The sequence below is a fragment of the Oryzias latipes genome, chromosome 20 (genome assembly GCF_053564925.1).
Source record: "Oryzias latipes strain Hd-rR chromosome 20, Olatipes_Hd-rR_3.1".
In the NCBI taxonomy this organism is placed as follows: domain Eukaryota; kingdom Metazoa; phylum Chordata; class Actinopteri; order Beloniformes; family Adrianichthyidae; genus Oryzias; species Oryzias latipes.
The window spans coordinates 23,581,039-23,601,504 of NC_136256.1; the positions used below are offsets into that span (position 1 = coordinate 23,581,039).

The 20,466-nt window shown below is 39.6% G+C and overlaps 2 protein-coding genes across 3 annotated transcripts in view; both read left to right on the forward strand.

Annotated features, from left to right (window-relative positions):
- insig1 (insulin induced gene 1) overlaps positions 1-20,466 on the forward strand; it is a 140,710-nt gene that overhangs the window by 68,030 nt on the left and 52,214 nt on the right. The window lies entirely within an intron of this gene.
- Positions 2,395-18,600, forward strand: htr5ab (5-hydroxytryptamine (serotonin) receptor 5A, genome duplicate b). 2 transcript variants are annotated; one of them, XM_023950345.2, is made up of 3 exons: positions 2,395-2,535; positions 5,263-6,046; positions 14,241-18,600. In XM_023950345.2, the coding sequence occupies exons 2-3, from the start codon at positions 5,339-5,341 to the stop codon at positions 14,571-14,573; spliced, it is 1,041 nt and encodes a 346-aa protein (XP_023806113.1). In that variant the 5' UTR covers positions 2,395-2,535; positions 5,263-5,338; the 3' UTR covers positions 14,574-18,600. The 2 variants fall into 2 exon arrangements, with proteins under 2 accessions (XP_023806113.1, XP_023806114.1); XM_023950346.2 differs by having other exon boundaries at positions 2,406-2,535; positions 5,266-6,046.

The following is a 20,466-nucleotide window of genomic DNA, read 5'->3' on the forward strand; positions in this document are numbered from 1 at the left end:
AGGAAGGGCATCCAGCGTAAAACATTGCCAAGTTTACCATGCGACTCGTTCGCTGTGGCGACCCCTGATGGGAAAAGCCGAAAGGACAACAACAACAGAAAAACTTTAATTATGTTTAATTATCTAGAAGTTGAACATGTATTTGTAAGGGTTTTGTGGCTTTTGTTTGGTTTGTGGTCATGTTCTGAGTTGCCCTCAGTCACAGAAATCTATTCAGGAAGAGCATAAACATTTACTCCAAGTCCAACAACTTTACGAGTGTGCAGTGGTTCTGCCACTGGGATTTGAAATAGCTGTAGGAGAGGAAGGAGAAAGTCATAGAAGAATATCCTGGTTCTAAAACACCTCTAGCACTAACAGATTGGCTGGGGAGAAGAGGCAGCAGAGGTGAGATAACCTGATGACTGATAGTAGGGAACTAGATGTGGGGAAAAAGTGAGACACATGGATATAATGTTAATATTAAAGCAGTAAGGCTGAACTCATCATCATTCAGATCCCCCTCTTCTGCAGTGATGACTGAAGGTAAATATGGAAACTGTGAACAATGTGGTCAAAGTCAAGAAAATTTGTAAAGTCTTCTTTTTTTTTGTTTAGACCCATCCTGCACTGCCTTGTTTTTGCTGGAACTCAGGGAAATCCAGCTGAAAAAGCTAGAAACTCAGTAAGCATCGAGCACCTTTTCTTTCCAAATCTTTTGGAGGAGAAACCGTCAGAGGCAACTTAGTTTGGAAAAGAAGACAGCCTGGAAGGAGGGAAAGGTCTCCAGTTTGTGCAGAAAATCCCACTTGGTGGGCCAATTTTTTTTTTTGTTTATTTGGGGAAAATGTTTTGGAGCTTTGGAGGGGAAGATAAAAAACTTTGAAGTGTCCAAAGTGGCAAACATGGCTCGGGAGAAAAACCTAACCTTTATCAGTGACAAGCACATGTAGGAGTTAAAACAGCAGCTAACTGGATGCCCCACTTGGTGCCTAACTCCCACACACCACAGCACAGGACTGATTAGACGGAGTGCATGAAGCCATGAGCCTCCATCAATGCACAATTAAAATTCTGCAACTTTTATTTTACCTTGAAACATTGCGTTTCAATCCTAAATCCTAGTGGCCTTTTAATTATGATTTTGTCATTTTTATCCATATATGTAAAAAACTGTGTCATTTTCTAGGACATATTTTGTGCTGAGCAGCAGGAGTTTATCAAAAATTAACCTCTGGGTTTTACACGTCGTCGTCCCCCCCCCCCCCCCCCCCACCCCCGATGCCCATGATCCCTTTGTTCACACTCTCTCCGTGTAGCTTACAATCCCTTACAACCCCAACCTAACTTTTGCGGTTCAGCAAAAATGGCGCGCAATATCGGAGCCATTAAGCTGTACAGTTTTGAGCCAGATGCCAGATAAGACAAGGAAAACAAAGGCCTACATGGATCTAATTGTCAACAAGTGGATCAATCAAAATAGAGTGGAGCAGGGAGCTTGTGCCCCTCTCACAAATAAGCCTTTTTTTAAATGTTCTTTTTTCATCTACTCAGAAATGTAATTTTAACCTTAAAATTCTTTATAGATGTCGTCTATCATGAGAAAAATGCCACAAGAACATGTCAAAAACACCAAAAACGCAATTTTGATTGGAGTGAGTCTTCAAATAAGATGTGTTCGTGCCTTTGGAAAGCTTTAAGTCTCACATTAACTGGAGTTTCTGCTTTCTGAAATACTTGTCTAAGCAATTAAAACTGATGATCTAAAATTGAATTAAATCTGACTAAAAATAAGCTGAGAAAAAAAAAACATTTCCGCTAAAGCTCCAATGGATACCGTGTGATTTCTTGCAGGATGTGCTGAAATAAATTGGCTTTTTTATGTGACAGTAATGACCTGGCGTCCCTTGGCGCTGACCACAGTGCTGAAACCACAAACCCTACACGGCTGTATTCATCACACAGTCTGTGTGTGTGTGTGTGTGTGATGATAAACAGGCAGTTCGCATGGGGGGGGGGGGGGGGGGGGGGCACAGCTCTGAACTATTTTGGTCTTCCATTTATTGACAGCTGGGTGCCAGTTGCTTCAACAGTTCCAGCCTGGCATTATAAATTCTGATGAAAATCTCACTTTATTGGCGTAAAACCCAAACAGAACTAATGAAACAGATGTGGACGGATAAAGTGCGAAAGCGAGGATCATCCATCACGAAGCAGCATGATCTTCCCAATCCATCAGTGTACGGTTAAAATTAATGTCTCAAAATAAAGCTGCGCGCTCAGATGATGCGGAGACGCTCAAATCTCCGATGCGCGCAGAAAAATACAGAATTTCTGTGTGAGTTAGTCAGAAAACCACTTCATCCCCCCACCCCCCTCCGATCGCGCTGTGGTTCAGTCCAGCAATGCTGTATCCTTCCTCAGCGCGAGGTGCGTCTCTGCTGTCGGGCGCACGCGGGCGGCTCAGCCACTCCGCTGAAGGAGCAGCAAAAAAGTGAATTTCCATGAAGACATCAGACACAGCAGAGGACTGCGTTTTGCATAACCACTACTGGGGTGAGTTTTGATCCACGCAGCCTTCTTATGTGATAGAAACGAATCCTAATAAAGCACGTGAGGCTGAAAAGTGAGGAGGCTTTTCTCAGATGCTCATTGTCCATTTGCAGTTAGAAATAGTCACAGCAAAGGGTGCATTTTGAAAGGATAAATTTGTGATTTGAAATAAAAATTCACAGGAATCCAACGAATCTGTTTAACCCAATGAGCAATTTCTGAAGGAGATGCACCCCAAAAGAAGTGAATTTGACAAGAAAAGCTTTCATCATTCTTTTTTAAGTTTTTTTTTATTGTTCTATAAAAGTCTAGATCTGCATGATCTCTCCGCCTCAGCTAATGTCAGCCTTTCAGAAAACTCCTTGGAAAAATAGTGGAACAGCTGAACACACAAGACTTTCTTCACAGAGACGTTTGCACTGACACAAGCCATTCACATGGCTGCAATTTTACAGCGAAATGGCTTTGACATTTGGAAACAAATAGAGATGTCAAAAATCTGCAGTTTTTGTGACTTCTGATAAAAGAGGCATCAACAAAGAGAATCAGAAACAGAAAGGTTGCTTTGAACAAACAGGAAAACACAACCGTGTGAGTTTGTTGACTCTTTTAACAATGTGTTTTTGAAGGATCTGGTGCTATGCAGGAGTTGGGGCGGGGGATTAAATGCATGATGGATTTGCAGAATTTTAACTAGCAATGAAATACAGCATCTTCCTCCCACAGCTCTGTCAGGATTGGGAAAATTCTTCACCGTTACACCAATTTGCATGCCCATATACCCAGCTAAAATGTAAAAGAAGATACCTTCTGATGGTTAATGAGATGTTAATCACCATCCATAGCTGCTAATTGAAATCCACATGAGCATTTCAGCTATACCCAGAGAGGCAGCTGCTTCTGGAACATATCAAGCGGTGTTTTCACTTAATGCTTTTGTTGCCAAAAGCTGTTAATCCTGGTATTTCTTCCTCCCCTCAGCGTTTGCTCCTTTCCCTCCTCTCCCATATGCATTTACAGGTTTTGCATGTGTTTTTTTTTTTTTTTTTAGCAGCAGGATCTTGTCGGAGTGAGTGGCAGCTGCCGGTCGAAGCACCTGACCTGCGATGACAGCAGAATTATTGCAGGATTGCGTCTCTGAACGCCGCTCGCTTTATTGCCTCTTCCTTTCATCACAGTTGTCCAATTCCGAAGCTTGTTATTAGGCTTCGCTGATGAAAGCAGGCAGAAGGAAAGTGCAGAGTTTATTGGTGAGGGCTGCAGCCAATGATTACAGGCCAGGAAGGGGGTGGGGGGGGTGGAGGGGGGTGTTCAGAGATGGTGTCACATGCCGTTTACTTCCAATGCTGATGGAGAAATGGTTTCCCCCTCAAGTACCGGTACCTGCTAGGATGTATTAAAGCTGTGACCGAAAGCCTGCAAATCCACCTGATGGAGCCATGAGAGAGCATGATTTTGATAAACAGTCTTACTTGATGATCTGTTGGACAAAAGTTGCTTTGAACTTTGATTAGCGTTTGTTGTTTAATCCTGAAGTGATGCTGTGAGAGGTAAAATGGTCACAAGTGTGAATGCAGGTGATTAGATGTCAACTTGTGCATTTATTTGCACAATTAATTTTAATCTGCTTTGAGAGCAATGGAGTACTTCATAAATGTCAAATCAGAAGATCTTGAAAATGAATTATTTAATATTTAAGACACATATCGACCTCAAACATTGAGGTCAAGCTAACAACTTGAGCTCTGTTATTCTGAGAAAGGATGGCTTGAAGCATTAATACACTAAAGCAGGTAAAGTTAATGCATGTTTTATTATCCAATATTCAAAAGAGATCACGTGCGATAAATAAATCAGGCTCATCTGTTTTAGGAAATCAAATCCATGCAATAATTGATGTTCGCTAGTATTGGCTCTTATCGCAGCAATGAGAAAAACTGATGGATTTTTAATATTAATCAAGAACCTGTGCAGCTGAAGATTGGCCTTTTATGCATTTCATGTGCACATACATAGATGAATCTGTTTATAAAAGTTACATGCTGTAGAGATCAATACAAGGAGCTGTCAGACAGTAGGCGTGCTTGGAGATGCAGTGTTTCTGCAGTGGGGAACAATGTGCAGCGCAAGACTTAGCAGCTTGTTGGGTCTCTCCTGTGAATGTTTTGATACGGCTGGCAGGTCACATCTCTCCCCTGCCTGGCTCCCAATGTAGGCAGAACTGGGTTAAAATAGATCACCTCTCAGACACTTTTTAGGCACCCAAAAAAAAAAAAAAACTGCCGCTTTCCTCTGCAGAAATCTCAGCCGCGCATCCTGACGAATCTGACATCCTGAAATAAATTGTTCATTTTGTATCACAAATTTGCGACTTTGATACTAAGGAATCAAAAGCTGTAGGATGATGAAACTGAATATTAATGGTCTTTTTCTGCTGCCGAGTACTTTGGAGCCTTTTTAACGGCTGATGAAATTGCACTTGAAAGTTGAAGGCAGGTTGCTTGACGGCTGAAATGAGAAACTGAAGTGCTTTTTACTTTTGTGAGCAAATCACTGAACCACCTCTCTTGTCAGTGACACAATGAGCAGTATAGTCAATTTGAACCTATGTGTAAAAATAAGCTGTGGACCTCACAATTCCAAGAGTGTTGCAACGTTAGCCTTTAGCCCACATTGTTGTTGCTTGCATGAGAACAATTGTGTCTGATGCTACCTCTTTCTGCCTTTCAGCAGAATGCAGCAGCTGTCTGCAGAGACCGTCTCTGAACGTTCTGGCCCCTTGGCTGTGAGGTCGTGAGCGCTCACAATGACAAGCACCAACGCCAGCGCACTCACAGCTAACCTCTCTGGGGCCGTGGACGGCCATGATTCCGGGGGGAACATCTACAGACCCTTCTCCGTCTTTAGCGTGCTCACTCTCACTTTACTAGCCATGCTGGTACTGGCCACCTTTGTTTGGAACTTGCTGGTGCTGGTGACTATCCTCAGGGTGAGGACGTTTCACCGAGTCCCTCACAACCTGGTGGCCTCCATGGCCATCTCGGACGTGATGGTGGCTGCGCTGGTCATGCCGCTCAGTCTGGTCCACGAGCTGAACGGCAGGTTGTGGAAACTGGGTCGTGTGCTGTGTCAGGTGTGGATCTCATTTGACGTTCTCTGCTGCACAGCCAGTATCTGGAACGTGACAGCCATTGCGTTGGACCGGTACTGGTCCATCACCAGGCATCTGGAGTACACGCTCAAGACTCGCAAAAAGATCTCCAATGTGATGATCGCGCTCACTTGGCTTCTGTCATCCATCATCTCCCTGTCTCCTCTTTTTGGCTGGGGAGAGACATACTCAGAGGGAATGAAGTGCCAAGTGAGCCAAGAGCCCTCCTACACCATCTTCTCCACCTTTGGAGCGTTTTACCTTCCACTCTGTGTGGTGCTGTTTGTTTACTGGAAGATCTACAAAGCAGCCAAGTTTCGGATCGGTTCCCGAAAGACGAATACCATCACTCCAATGGCAGAGGTGAACATTCATCTTTCTCTTTATACTCCTGATTTTGACAAATAAAAACACGATCATCAGTCTTTTCCTGTGATAAATGATCACACCGTCTAAGAACTAATGCCTCTCCTCTTCAAACAGGGATTTGCTGTGCTGCTGTTTGCCACTGTCCTTGATAAGACGTTCATTAGTAATCAGAGAAAGATACAAGTATGTGTTTCGTTAGCATACGGAAAAATAATTGGAGCCATCATCCTCATCACCATCAGCTCGTTGATGTGCGTAGGCCGAAGGTAGAAGGCTGTAAATATCATCTCCGGCATCGTTAATGGGCCACTGCACCCTCCAGGCTTTGCCGTTTATCTAATCAGCGCGCATAAAGGTCTGTGTGTGAGCCATACTGCATTACCCAACATTCTGTCAGTCAAGTTTCCCCTATGAAAACTAAGTTGGCCCTCAATTAGCCCCCCCCCCCCCCCCCAACAGATAACGTATAGTAATTCCAGTTTGTTTTTAAATGGTATACCACCAACAAACGTTGTTTTCGAAAGATATGAATCATTCGATGGCTGCTATGACCTTGATATACAGACCCTTTTCAAAAAAATTTGGATATCATGGAAAAGTGTACTAATTTCCATAATTTCATTTAAAATAATTCAACTTTAATGGAATATAGATTCAGGGCCCACTTTTTAATTCATTTCAACTATTTAGTTGTTCATTTTTACATAAATTTGTGTTTCAGCTCGTAAAACTCACAAAAACAGGATTTCAGAACATTAGAATACAGTGGAGAAATCACCATTTACTCCTCAGTTTTTGCAGAAAGAAAAAAAAACAAAGATTATGATCCAATCAAAATAAAGAACTTTCAAAATGATATGTCATCTTCAATACTTGGTTGGGAATAATTTTTGCCTTAATAACTGCCTCGATTGGTGCTTGCTATCAGCTCTACTTTGTTCTTGTGCTCCTTATTTTCCTCTTCATAACATCCCATACATTTTCAATGAGGTGTAGGTTCGGCAAGTTTGTTGTCATGAGTGACTGTGGAGATTTCACAGCTTGGTTTCTGCTTTTCACTAGTCTTCCTCCAAACCGTTGGCCCTTAATTCCCAAATGAAAAGTACACTTTCCTTTCATCAGAAAAAAAAAGTACCTCGGACCATTGGCCAAAGCAGTCCTTCTTCTCATTGGCCCAGTTGAGATGTTTCCTCAGTTGGTTCAGGCTCAGAAGTGGTTTGACCCAAGAAACCCTACCGTTTCTGTGAATGTGGTGGTTTTTTAAACTTTTCCTCCAACTCATCCCACTCTTTCTGGATGTCTGCAGGTTCTTGAATGTTGTCTTTTGATGATCCACTGAAGCCCACTGTCATCCCTTTTCCTGCTACATCTTCTCCTGACACATTTCTCTTTTCGTGGTTCTGCTTGGACACAGCGCTCTGTGAACAGCCAGCCTCCTTAGCTATAGGAACTTTTGTGGCTTACTATAGAGGGGATCTGTGATGATCTTCTGGCTAGTTGTCAAGTCTGAAGTCTTCCCTATATTGAACCATACTGAACCCATTCAATGACATCTGGGGAACCTGTTAAGGTGCTTTGAGTTTAGTTGATGATTATTTGGTTAAAATATTCAGGCTCCGCAAAAATTGAGCAGATTTCTCCACAGTATTCAAATTCTATAAAATTCTGTTTTTGTGGGTTTTATGAGCTAAAATTTATGTAAAAAAATAAACTTGAAATTAAGTCACAGTCCATTTTATAAAAGTTTCACTTTTATTCAATGGAATTATGGGAATGAATTGACCTTTCCGTGATATTCAAATTTTGTGGAAAGCAAGATTGACTCTTATTTTTCTTGTATGATCATTTCTTTTTGCAGTGTAGACCTGGCATTAATTTTGCTAAAGGAATGAGGTTACAATCAAGGAGAACTTCTTAGAAAATAAAATCAGTTTTGAGTCAAGTTGCAGCATCAATTATTTAGGCAATGTCTTCTTTTCAAAGAGTTGATTTTCCACAGCAAACTGTTGGATTGTTTTAGTCTCTCTGCAACGTTTACTTTCATCATTTCTTTCAGAGTAAATTAATTTTAGCAAAGACTGTAGCAGAGCAAGGATATGTGCAGTAGTGTCAAAGAAAATAAACCTCCTGCCCCCATCCATCCAAACTCCCACACAGACTTTAAGACAGACAGACATTACTGCAGAAATAGTTTATTAATAAGTGTGTTGCATGCATTCATGACCTAGTTGCACAAAGAACCCTCTTGCAGAGGCAATAAAACTGTTTCCTAAAACAATTCAAGTTTATTCAAATATGCACGCAGGGAACAAAAACCTCCACTCGGTTCATAATAAATAGGATTTATTCTGTTCTTTTTATTCATATGAAAACTTCTTGTAGCATTTACTAAATTTTATCTGCTGTTTGATAAATGACTGAGAAGTGGAGACTCTTGTTGTCCTAACTCTTGCTTTCATAAAGCTTTAGGAGCACCTTCAAACGTGTCTTCCATCAGTTTGAGGTCCTCACTGATTGCCTGGCAACCTCTTGGCGATGACCTGAGTCCCATTGCTCCCAGGCCCTGTTTGGTGGTGAAATGTACCATTTGTGGCACAAAATTTAACAATCCTCCTTTTCATGCTTCGGTGTGTGCTCTGATTCATCTTCCAAGGAAAGCGTGTCAGGCTGTTGACTTGGTATTTATTTTAGACAGAGGCAAGCTAGTTGTTTCCCAATGTTCACTTTCAGTAATTTCATGCTACACCAAGCTTATCACCTCCTGGATAAAACTCCATACTTAACCCTCTGAGTTCTTTTTTTCCCCTATAATTGGTTTGCCAGGAGTTCTTGTTCAATTTCTTGTTTGTAACCTTCATTGCAGCGTGCAATTAAGCTGCATGCATGTTCTATTTGCATGTTTTTTAATGTCAAATAAAGGTGCAACTATTAATTTTTCCTGCAAACACTTGTTAACAGAACGTTTGATTCCAGTGAAAGGAAAGGAAATTTATATATATTTAATATAAAAGCCTAATCTACACACTCCCCTTCAGTGATTTTGTGAAATCTCGTTTGATTTTTCATTTTCATTCCCGCTCTTATAAATATTGATGATTTCCTCAGCATGCAAAGCTGCAATGTATGTGCAATAGATTCTAAATCATTGCCCTTCACTGACGTTTGATTAGTTCTGACAACACTTGAACTCAATTGAAGCAAAATGAGTTAGAACTGAAAAACACATAAATGTGTCACACTATATGAACTCAAGCTTTGCAATGCTGTACAAATGAAGCAAAAAGAAAATGTACATCAACGTTCTTCTGGTAATTGCAGATGCTGATCGAACACTTCAAATAGACAGAAAAACATGTTGTCTGGAGGAGTCATAATCACATTTGCACATTCCTGCTAGTTGGTAGTTTTGAAAAAGAAGCTCATTGGGATTTCTTGTAAGTGTGAAATAATAGTGTTAACTATTTTTGACACTAAACCATGGCTAAATAGTTCAAGAAAGTAAACCAAGCCAAGTTTATTCTGCCACTTTCTCAAAGTCTGACAAGTAAATTCACGCTTGGAGCAATAACGGTCACTTAAAAGTGCAACACAGACATGAGTACACAACACTTCTGTCATGTTATGTTGGTTTTTATCACATGCACCCATACAGGGGTTGACCCGTACACGGGCCCGGGTGGTCTGGACCCACGGAGGGTCGTGGACAGGATCAGTCTCATCACCCTTGAGTCCACTTTAAGGGAAGTCATGAAAATGGAATGTTCCATTTTCGTGTGTGTGATAAATGTGTCTTGAAGTATTTATAAGGATAATGGAAGTTACAAACACTGATGATGTACAGGTGATGCTGTTGTATGGTGCCCTAACGCCACAATCCACCATATTTTTTCTGAATATAAGTTGCTCCTAAGTATGAGTAGCAGTGGCCAATAAGTGCATTATAAAGAAGAAAAGGTCATATATAAGTCGCACTATAGATTAATTTGCACTTTTGGGAGAAGAAAGATTCTTCTGAACCAAATCATGCTGCTTTCACACCGATTGTGAATCAGGCAAAAATATTTGTGTCTGCTGCCTCTCTTTCAATGCACGTCAAATTTGCTGCTCGTCAAAGGTTTTCAGCCTCGGTTCTACATGGAAGCATCTCAACTATGTATCTCATTTACAATGCATGGAAGACATGGATAAAACATGGATGAAATCGAAAGATCAAGATCATTTATTTTGAAGAGTTCTACAAAAGCATCGGTAATCACGTCTCCATGTCTGGGATCATGAGATCATTCAGAGACTCTCTCAGTGCAGGGAGGTTCACCATCTACTGCAGGAGCTGCATCTGAACGATGGCAGCTTTCAGCGGTACTTTTGTCTTACTTTTGTCTTACTTTTGTCTTACTTTTGTCTGACTTACTGTGCCACATTTATTATTTTATTTTTTTGCACAAGGAGGGAAAAAATAAAAACAAGAATAATAAATTCACAATCCAAATACGAAAAATATAAAGTTCTGGAGGAAAATGATCAGATTCTCCTCTGTTTGTTTTGGATTTGACCCGCTGATCAGACTAAGTGGCGCTTCTTCTGTGTGCTGTTAGTGGCAAATACTGATATAATCACCTGTAGTGCCCTCTAGTAACTGTTAGTTAGAGGGGAAAATAACAAATGCATAAACCTATTTATAAAAAAAAAAAAATCACATTTAAGCTGCACCCCTGGCATAAACAATGCAAAACACCACAACTTCTACTCCAAAAAATACGTCAGTCATTAGTAAGGTGAATGCATTGGCTCCTAACTGACACCGCTCAAAGGCTGCATACACGGAGTGTGCACAGGATATTAACGTATCTATAGGACGTTAACACAAACTACATGTATAATTTCCTAAATTCTAACAGTCAGTCTGCACACAAGGAGTGCAGACTTATCACTTGTGCAGCACTAACAGCTTCCTTGCGCCGTGTGCAGGCGCTGTGTCCTCTACAGGCTCACCAAAAAGCAATGTGGAAATATACAGTGCAAGTATCGTGCTGACCTTCTATGAGCTACAAGGCACTTCCTCTATTTTAAAGAGACATTTGCTTTTTGTGTAAGTAAATGTCAATACGAAACTGGTCTAGATCAAAAACAACCTCCTTGATGTTGTGCTTCTGCACTTCAGTTATAAACATGAAGGCAGAGTAAAGTAGGCAAACCAGAAACAGAAAGTAGATTAAATTCTATTTTTTGGAACAAAGAGGTTTGGTCAAACGGAATAAGCATTTACTTTCCATCTTTTCAACACTTTCTCTTTTTCAGGAACGATCATTGTCAACTTGTTGCCATAAATGTATTTTGTTTCAGAGCCTAAGGCAAACACTAAAGTTTTGCACATCAAGGAAAGTTGTCAAAACTGCTTTAAAAGCTTTTTGTTCATTTCACGCCATTTTGGTTTTACGCCGACGCTGACACTAATGCCAACCTGACAGCCTCGATTCAAAGTAGTTACACCTTTTTTATCTTGAAGGTTATTGATTCCGTTTCCAGTCCTGTCCTTTCTAGTTAACAAAGTATTATTCTTCACGTGTACTATCACTCATTGAATTTTTCATCTACCCCTACTTCTGAATGAAATGAGTGCCTTTGGCCCTTGTAGAGAAGAAAGGAGATTAGAAAGCTTAAAACTTTAAACTCGAATTTCTATCTTGTCTTTAAAGTAATAGCAGGCTGTTTTAAATATTTTATTAAACCTATGTGCCAATATGCTTGCATTTCATAGTTATTGTAAGCTTGTTTTTCATCCTCCTGCTTCTCCCTCATCTAAAACAAGCTGACAGATAACGTCCCGCCCTCGGTTTTTCAAGATCTCTTTGTCTACGTTGTCAGTACATGACATGTTGCATTACTTTTCTGTGTTACGGAATGTCTATTTATGCTCAAAGTCCCACTCCAATCATCTTTTGATCTATTTCAAAAGCATTCCCAGTGGTCTTTTAATTATGATTTTCCTGTTTTTAGCCAAAAACAAATTTTTTTAGTTTTTGCAGAGTGGCAGTAGTTCTGATTTGTGGGCGGGACCATTGGTGCAGAGCAACCCCGACCCCCTTTCCTGTTGCTTACACGCTCTCCCACTAGCTTACAGCCCCAACCTAGTATTACAGGTCCAACAAAAATGGTTATTCAGCTCTACAGTTTGCCACCTCTGAATAGGAAAAAGAACACATACATGGATTTAGTTTTCTGTCTATAACGGGCTGCATGGTGGCGCAGTGGATAGCGCTCTTGCCTCTTAGCAAGAAGGCCTGAAACACCAATATGGGACCTTTCAGTGGAAAAAAAATGCTTCAGGTTAATTGGTTAATCCTTAGGTGTGAATGTGAGCGTGCATGGGTGCGTAATTTGTGGCCCAGCGACAGACTGGCAACCTGCCTTTTCCCACAAGTGGCCGGGATAGGCTCCGGCAGCCTGTGACTCCAAAAGGGACAAAACAGTTTCAAAGAGGAATGAATATTTGTCTATAAAGATGGATGAATAAGAATGAAGCTTGTGGCCAACCCAGTGTATTTTATACGTCACAGATACGCTTTTTTTTCAACAGCCATTTTTTTGTCTGCTCCTGATTTGCAAGAGACTTTAATGAAGAAATACTTAGAAATGCAATTTTAAGCTTCATTTTCCAAATACAGGTCCTATGTCATCAGAAAAATGCCACAAGAGCATGATAAAAACACAAAAAATCAGATTTTCTTAGGAGTGGGGCTTAAAGTGGAAACTGTCAAATTTATGCAGTGGTTGTAGGTTATTCCCTAGTAGTCTTTGTGTTGTGATTTTAACTTTTTTTTAAATAATGTTCATGTGTGTTGTCCCAGCCTGATATTAAAAGTGAAACACATTCATGTCATATTTTCAATATTTTTTAAACTTTTTTGGCTTATCATGTCACCTCAGCAGACTCTTTTAATATGGGGCTCAGGGGTTTCTTTATTGGACAGCTATCATCTTGATAAAAAACTCTGACCCCCATAGCAGGACTATAAATAAATATTAAATGCTGTATACTTATATAACGCTTTACTACCTACTTAGAAGGCCCAAAGCACTTTACAGTCACAGTCCCATTCATCTATTCACACACTGATGGCAGCGCCAACATTACTCAAGTTTACTACAATTTCAAGCAGCTGTTAAAAACAGAATAAGGTTCTTTACTCATTTTTCCTTCAGTGGTTGGTAGAGAGCAACTCCACCCCCCTTCTCCTCCATGTTTGGGTCAGGGAGCTTGTGGCCGTGAGTCACAAACAAGCTCCAGTTTCAAAAATATTAGAATAAGAGCTTAATTTTTTAATATATGTCCTCCATCATCATCAAAAACAAAATTTTCATTAAAGCCAATTTGTTGCTGCTTTTTCTGAGAAAAGTTATATTATCTTTAACTCTTTTACAAACCTAGAGTTTAAGTTTTACCAATACTTACTTCTTTTTGAAGTTTTAGAGTGATACAAATCCCAACTTCCATTAAACTTTTCGGCACAGAAGTCTTACTTTTGGACAATCTCCTGCACACTTTGCTTTAAATGGATGAACTGCCTCCGTTTAAACTACCCATTGAACTTTAATTCCCATTCTTAACACCAGCAGGCTTTCATGTTTGTCTTTGTTGTGACTGGATTTTCTTCATCAGTTACTGACCTAAATTAATTCAATGATTGATTCCACAAGAGTGATCAAGGCCCCCCTAGTTTGGCAGAAGGTTTTTAAACAAAAGAAAGAAAAAGATCTGAATTGGAACGCTTTACCAGCAGATAGAGGAGCAGAAAGCTTGACGTTGTGCTTGGCAACAACTAACTTTCCAACTGAAGGAGGTCTCCAGAAGAGAGTTTCTCTCTGCTGGATGCTCGGTAAGTCACTGAAATGGCACAGAACAGGATGCTGCATAGAGCAGATTAAGACATTGCTCCAGCTCTGTGTACTTTGTGTTGTGCGTTCAAAAGAACTGAATGAATAATCTTCAGCTTGTTGATCCAACTGTGGATTCACAGCAGCACACAATTCATCTTTTGTTGAGCAACCATAAAACGCTCGCTGCAGTAATTGCCTCTCTGCGGCCCATGAAGTGTAAGATATTGCTGCTGTGTTCCAAAGCTTACCAGGTTTGTCTTCACTGATGAATGAAGTAATAGACTAACTCAATTATTCTGTGATCGACCAGGTAAAAGACGAAGCGCAGCAGCCTCAGATGGTGTTCACTGCACGACACGCTACTGTGACCTTCCAGACGGACGGGGACACGTGGCGTGAGCAGAAAGAGAAAAAGGCGGCGCTCATGGTCGGCATTTTGATCGGCGTCTTCGTACTTTGTTGGATCCCTTTCTTCATCACCGAGCTGATCGTGCCGCTGTGCTCCTGTGACATCCCACCGATTTGGAAGAGCATCTTCCTGTGGCTGGGTTACTCCAACTCCTTCTTCAACCCACTCATATACACAGCCTTTAATAAAAACTACAACAATGCCTTGAGGAACCTTTTTTCCCGGCAGCGGTGAGGAGCAAGTCCACACGCTTGGATCACACCAGCTTCATTTCTCAACCATGTCTTCAGGAGAAAAGATTTCCCTGTTATGTTTATGGTTTCCTTTCAAAAGAAACCTCCCAGCTGGGCTGAGATGGAGGTCTAAGCAAGAAGAAGAGGAATAAATCTATCATTTTCAGGCAGCTCCTGTCAGCCTATGAAACATCTTAATGACATTCAAGACTGCTGGGAGTACTTTTAAAAAATATATGTCAAAAACAAATGGATTTATTCTCAGAAATTTATAAAGGAATAAATAAAAAGAGCGGTGTAGATACACATTTTCAGCTTGAACAGTAAAAAAAAGAAAAAGTTTGTTTCCTAGAAAAAAAACAGACTACAGCTGTAATCTCACCAAGGAAGCCATAATTTGTTCAGAGACCACCACTTTTACCTGTACTCATAAACTGTTGTCACTTTAAATCTACTCAAACAACTCTGTAGATAAAGACAAATGCTGTTCCGTGATGCTGAGTAAATATATGTATCCATGTACGTGTCCATGCACACACCCGCAAATCTGGAAAAAAGACACTCATTTTCTTCCATCTGTGAATGAATTGCTTTGTGGGAAATAGGAAGAACTATCAGAGGATACAATCATATGTTCAAGCTTCTTAAAAAAAATAATGTCACCCGCTGGAGCCAGCGCCAGATTTTGTGATTTCAAGAAATTATCTGCACAACAAACAAATGTGCTTCCACTCCCAGCAGTGTAATACAATTCTGACCGTTTCTTTTCCCACATGCTCCTTACAAGAAACGACAAAGAAAACAGACTACACTGTTTACCCTCACATTGGCGGCAGAACAAACAAATGTTGAGTTTCTGCAAAGGAATAAAAGATCAGACAGATGGAAAAATCTATAAGGTTTGGGATGAACATGTCTTCCCATTGTATCGACAATGTAAAGTGCTAAAATCATGCATGTTTATTTAAAAAAAAAAGAGAGAGAGAGAGAAGAAACTGTAAATTGAAAAGTGGATTTGGGAAAAGGAGAAGCTAAGCTGAACATATTCTTACAAAGATTATCACAGAAGTTAAAAAAAAAAGTTATACGTTATGTGGGGATTCTCAGTTATCCTGGTACTGCTAACACAGGATTCTAGTTCTTCAGGACACTTGGACTGTAAAGGTTCATCTGAAGACGATCCATTTAACCCTTGTGCTATACTATGGGGTCAAGATGACCATTGAAGTGTTATGCCCACCATGACAAAGGTGGATAAAGGTGGAGAGGATTTCATGTAATCCATGGAAACCAGTGAAGATCACAAATCATTGAAGAAAAAAGTTCAGCACACTGTCTTGTGGTATCTAGATGACCCCACTCCCAGTGTTAAAGTGCCTAGGATAGCACAAGGGTTAACATCATTGTGTGTGTCTGAAAAGCTCAGAAGGATCTTTTATTCTGTTAAATACAAAACTGGTCCACCACAAAAACAAAAAACAGTTTTTAGGAATTGAATCAGCAACCACAAACTATTATGCTAATTTAATCATTGCTAAAATGAATCATTGAACCCCTAACATTTAGCTCATTTTGTTCACTATAGACAAACTGGGAGGCATTTCTTTTTCTTTTTTTTTTCTACTATTTCCAGCGCTTGTCCACCAGCTATAGGTGGAAGAGTCTTGGTTTAATATCACAATGCGGGACAACTCTCATGAATCTTCCTCCAGGCCTTTTCTTTCGCAGGTCTATCCCGATACAGTGGAGTGAGAAAGTTTTGGCACCCCTTATAATTTTCAAGATTGTTCTTCATAAATCATTGGTTGTTTGGATCATCAATTTCAGTTAAATATATAATTTAGCAGATGAACACAGTGATATTTGAGAATGAAATGAAGTTTATTGGATTTAAAGAAACTGTGCAATAATTACTTAAACAAAAATAGGCAGGTTCGTAAATGTGGCCACCCCAACAGAAACATGCCATCAATATTTAGTAGATCCTCCTTCTGCAGAAATGACAGCCTCCAATCGCTTCCTATAGCTTCCAATAAGGGCCTGGATTCTGGTTGAAGGTATTTTGGAACATTCCTCTTTGCAAAACATCTCCAGTTCAGTCAGATTTTATGGCTTCCGAGCATGGACAGCCCACTTTTAATCACACCACAGATTTTCAATATTCAGGTCTGGGGACTGAGATGGCCATTCCAGAACATTGTACTTGTTCCTCTGCATGAATGCCTTTGTAGAATTAGAGCAGTATTTAGGGTCATTGTCTTGTTGAAGTATCCAGCCCCGGCGCAACTTCAACTTTGTCACTGATTCTTGAACATTGTTTGTAAGTATCTGCTGATACTGACTGGAATCCACTTTGACAAGATTTCCAGTTCCTGCACTGGCCACACAGCCCCAAAGCATGATGGAACCGCTACCAAATTTGACTGTGGGTTGTAAGTGTTTGTCTTGGAATGCTGTGTTCTTTGTTCGCCAAGCATACCGCCCCTTGTTATGTCCAGATAACTCCATTTTAGTTTCATCAGTCCACAGCACCTTATTCCAAAATGAAGCTGGCTTATCCAAATGTGCTTTAGCATACCTCTGTTTGTGGCATGTGCGCAGAAAAGGCTTCTTCCGCATTACTCTTCCATACAGCATCTCCTTGTGCGCTGAATGGTTGAACGATGCACAATGACACCATCTGCAGCCAGATCACGTTGTAGGTCTTTGGAGCTGCTCTGTGGGTTGAGTTTGATTGTTCTCACCATCCTTCGCCTCTGCCTATCTGAGATTTTTCTGGGCCGTCCACTCCGGGCCTTTGCTTGAACTGTGCCTGTGGTCTTCCATTTTCTCACTATATTCCTCACAGTAGAAAGTGACAGCTGAACTCTCTTAGCAAGCTTTTTGTATCCCTTACCTAAACTATGATGTTGAACAATCTTTGTTTTCAGGTCATCTGGCAGCTGTTTTTAGGTTCCAATGTTGACATTCTTCAGAGAAGATGCAAAGAGGAGAAAAACTTTCTCTTGGCCACCTTAAATACCTCTTCTCATGATTGGATTCACATGTGTATGTAGGTCAAGGGTCAATGAGCTTATAATACAAATTTTGTGTTCCAATAATTATTACTAAAGGTCGTCAAATCAATAAAACAACAGGGGTGGCCACATTTACGCACCTGCCTATTTTTGTTTAAGTAATTATTGCACAGTTTCTTTAAATCCAATAAACTTCATTTTATTTCTCACATATCACTATGTTCAACGGCTATATGACATATTTAACTGAAATTGATGATCCAAACAACCAATGATTTATGAAGAAAAATCTTGAAAATTATCAGGGGTGCCCAAACTTTCTCATACCACTGTATATGAAAGACTTGGTGTCGTATAATTCCAGGCACAAACAGCAATTATTAATTTCTCATCCATGATAAATTTTCAAATGGTTGGTAATTCCGTGAATGAAAAAGGACATTGTCCATCATTACTAAATCAGAGTCCCTGATTTCAATGGCCATGCATTTTGTACGTAGAGCCCAAAAACGGGCGTAGAAAGTTCTGTATCTACGTGGGAACATGAATGTTTTGGACATGGAAGCCTCAAACGCACATCTATGCCCGTTTATATAGAGTCTTCATTGGAAGTCGCCACCTGAATGTCAACTGCAGAGGTGTCAACATAGCTTTAAAAGTGGAAAAAGCTACTCAAATGAGCAGCAAAAACTATTTTTGAAATCTACCTTTAAAGTCCATTTGCCTTAAAGAACATAAAACCTGTGTTAAAACGTTAAATGTCTGACTAAAGATGTTTTAACACCTTTCTATTTTTCTTAAGAAAATAAATTATCTCATGCAGAAGCTGCCACTTTGACCAAATCTGGTCTCCACCCACAAATCTGTGAGTTTTTCAGTTAAATAATACTCTGTAACACTGATTTAGAAATGAAAAAGCTGGATTTGTCTGCAAACTGTTGCATTACGTGTCGTCACACTGCACCAGAGATCAATTCTGATGGTGGAAGATTAAACACGTTTTTGGAGAAACTCTGTGGCTGTTTTGTGAAAATGTGTCCCTTTATTTATGGATTTTGAGTTCTTTATTAAAAATGAAGAAAATTGTTGTTGTTTTTTAAATAAAATCCTTGGGTTCTTAAAATAAAATAGCTGCTAAAGCAGAAAGTTGTGATAACAACAAAAACAGAACTATCAAAAGGTAATCTGAACTAAAAAAAAAAATCTTAACTGAACAACCTTACCTCCCTTTAATAATCGTTTCAAATACTGTAAATTACAAAACTGTACATAGAAGGAATGAAACATTTATTCTCTTCTCATTCTAACAGCTAACTGAAGCTCAATTAGGCAAACGGTGTCTCTTTCTCCTAATGTTGCTAAGCTTTAATTGTTCTCTTGCTTAGTACTCATTTCCAATTTGACTTTGTTTACAATTTTTTGTTGACAGATAAGAAAAATTTTCTGTTGTTTGTTTTATTTATTCATTTCATATTTGGTTGCTTCCTTAGTTATATTTTTGTTTTGAATTCAAGGAATGAGCCTATTAGTTCCCCTTTAGAATAACTATGACTTTAAGAAGATTTCAGAAATGTTGACATTCCAGTCCAACAAAGCGTAAACAGATCTGTTTAAACAAAAGATGGGATGGGATCATGCAGTTAGAAAAATAAATAAAGAGAAAATATGTTTTTATTCATTATTATGCTGTGCAATTTTATGCAAATGAACAAAGTGTCCCTCATAAGTATATATTTAAGGAAACATCTTTAGTATAAACTCAACTGGTGATAAAATTTTGCCTTTCAAATTACAAAGATTATTAAAATTGTGGCCTGGTAACACAGCACCAGATAAATGCAAAGGTTTGCACATTTTTTGTCCTTTCTTTTTTTTTCTGCAAGTAACAGTTAGCAAAGCAAATTCATAGCAACACAACATACAACACTTAATTTATTATTGAAATGATTAACTAAATCTATCATTGCCAGAACCTTCTTAGGCCCTTTGCAAAGGCAATATTGCCTCTGGGAAAAATGGGCCCACTCTTAGATGAATGAGCCCTTCCTAACTAATTGCCCCTCACCTGTTCAACATAGATATTTGGCTTCACTGCCAACAACACGCTGTGTCGCAATTTTAACTCTTTACATACTTTCTTTCATCGCTAACTGGCAGAATTCAAATTGGACACAGAATGAAAAGAGAAAAAAATTAAGAATTCCTTAATTCATAATTAAATCTATTTTTAAAGATTTGTCATTCAAAACCCTGTAGGCGCGGAGTAACTCCACCGACATTTCCCATCATCCAACTGTTTACACTCTCCCGCTAGCTTACAACCCCAACCGAACATTACCAGTGCAACAAAAATGATGAGCAGTATTGTTTGTAACTATACAGTTGTGCGGTTTTGAGCCAGATCCCAGCTCAGATGAAGAAAATAAAGACATATCCTGTTATGCAATTTTAAGCTTAGTTGTCTTTACAAATGTCCACCATTATGAGAAAAATGCCACAAGAGGATATTAAATTCTACTCCATTTTCATTGGAGTAGATCTTTAACTAAGTTTTAACTAAGCATAATACCACAAACCACAGCTCATCTCTTTGTATTCTGTTGTAGACTTTCTCCAGATTTACAAAAAAAAAAATGCAGCTTCTGACTTTCTCTGTTCTGATCCTCTCATCTAACTACACTCTACAGCCACAACTGATGCAGTCACTGATCCATTTTAGACCACAGCATCTGCACAAAGTGCCCTTCCTGACACAGCCATCTGCATTTACCCAGACTTGGGACAGGCACACAAACACACTGGATTGTGTCTCCTTGCGGTTGCATTTACAACTTGTAATGAAAATGTTACGGTAAACTACAAAAAAAGCATACAAAC

Excerpts from the sequence above, each read along its gene's own strand:
- htr5ab (XM_023950345.2), top strand. The coding sequence starts at position 5,339 with ATGACAAGCACCAACGCCAGCGCACTCACAGCTAACCTCTCTGGGGCC. Across the intron at positions 6,047-14,240 it reads CCATCACTCCAATGGCAGAG|GTAAAAGACGAAGCGCAGCA; the intron begins GTGAACATTCAT and ends GTGATCGACCAG.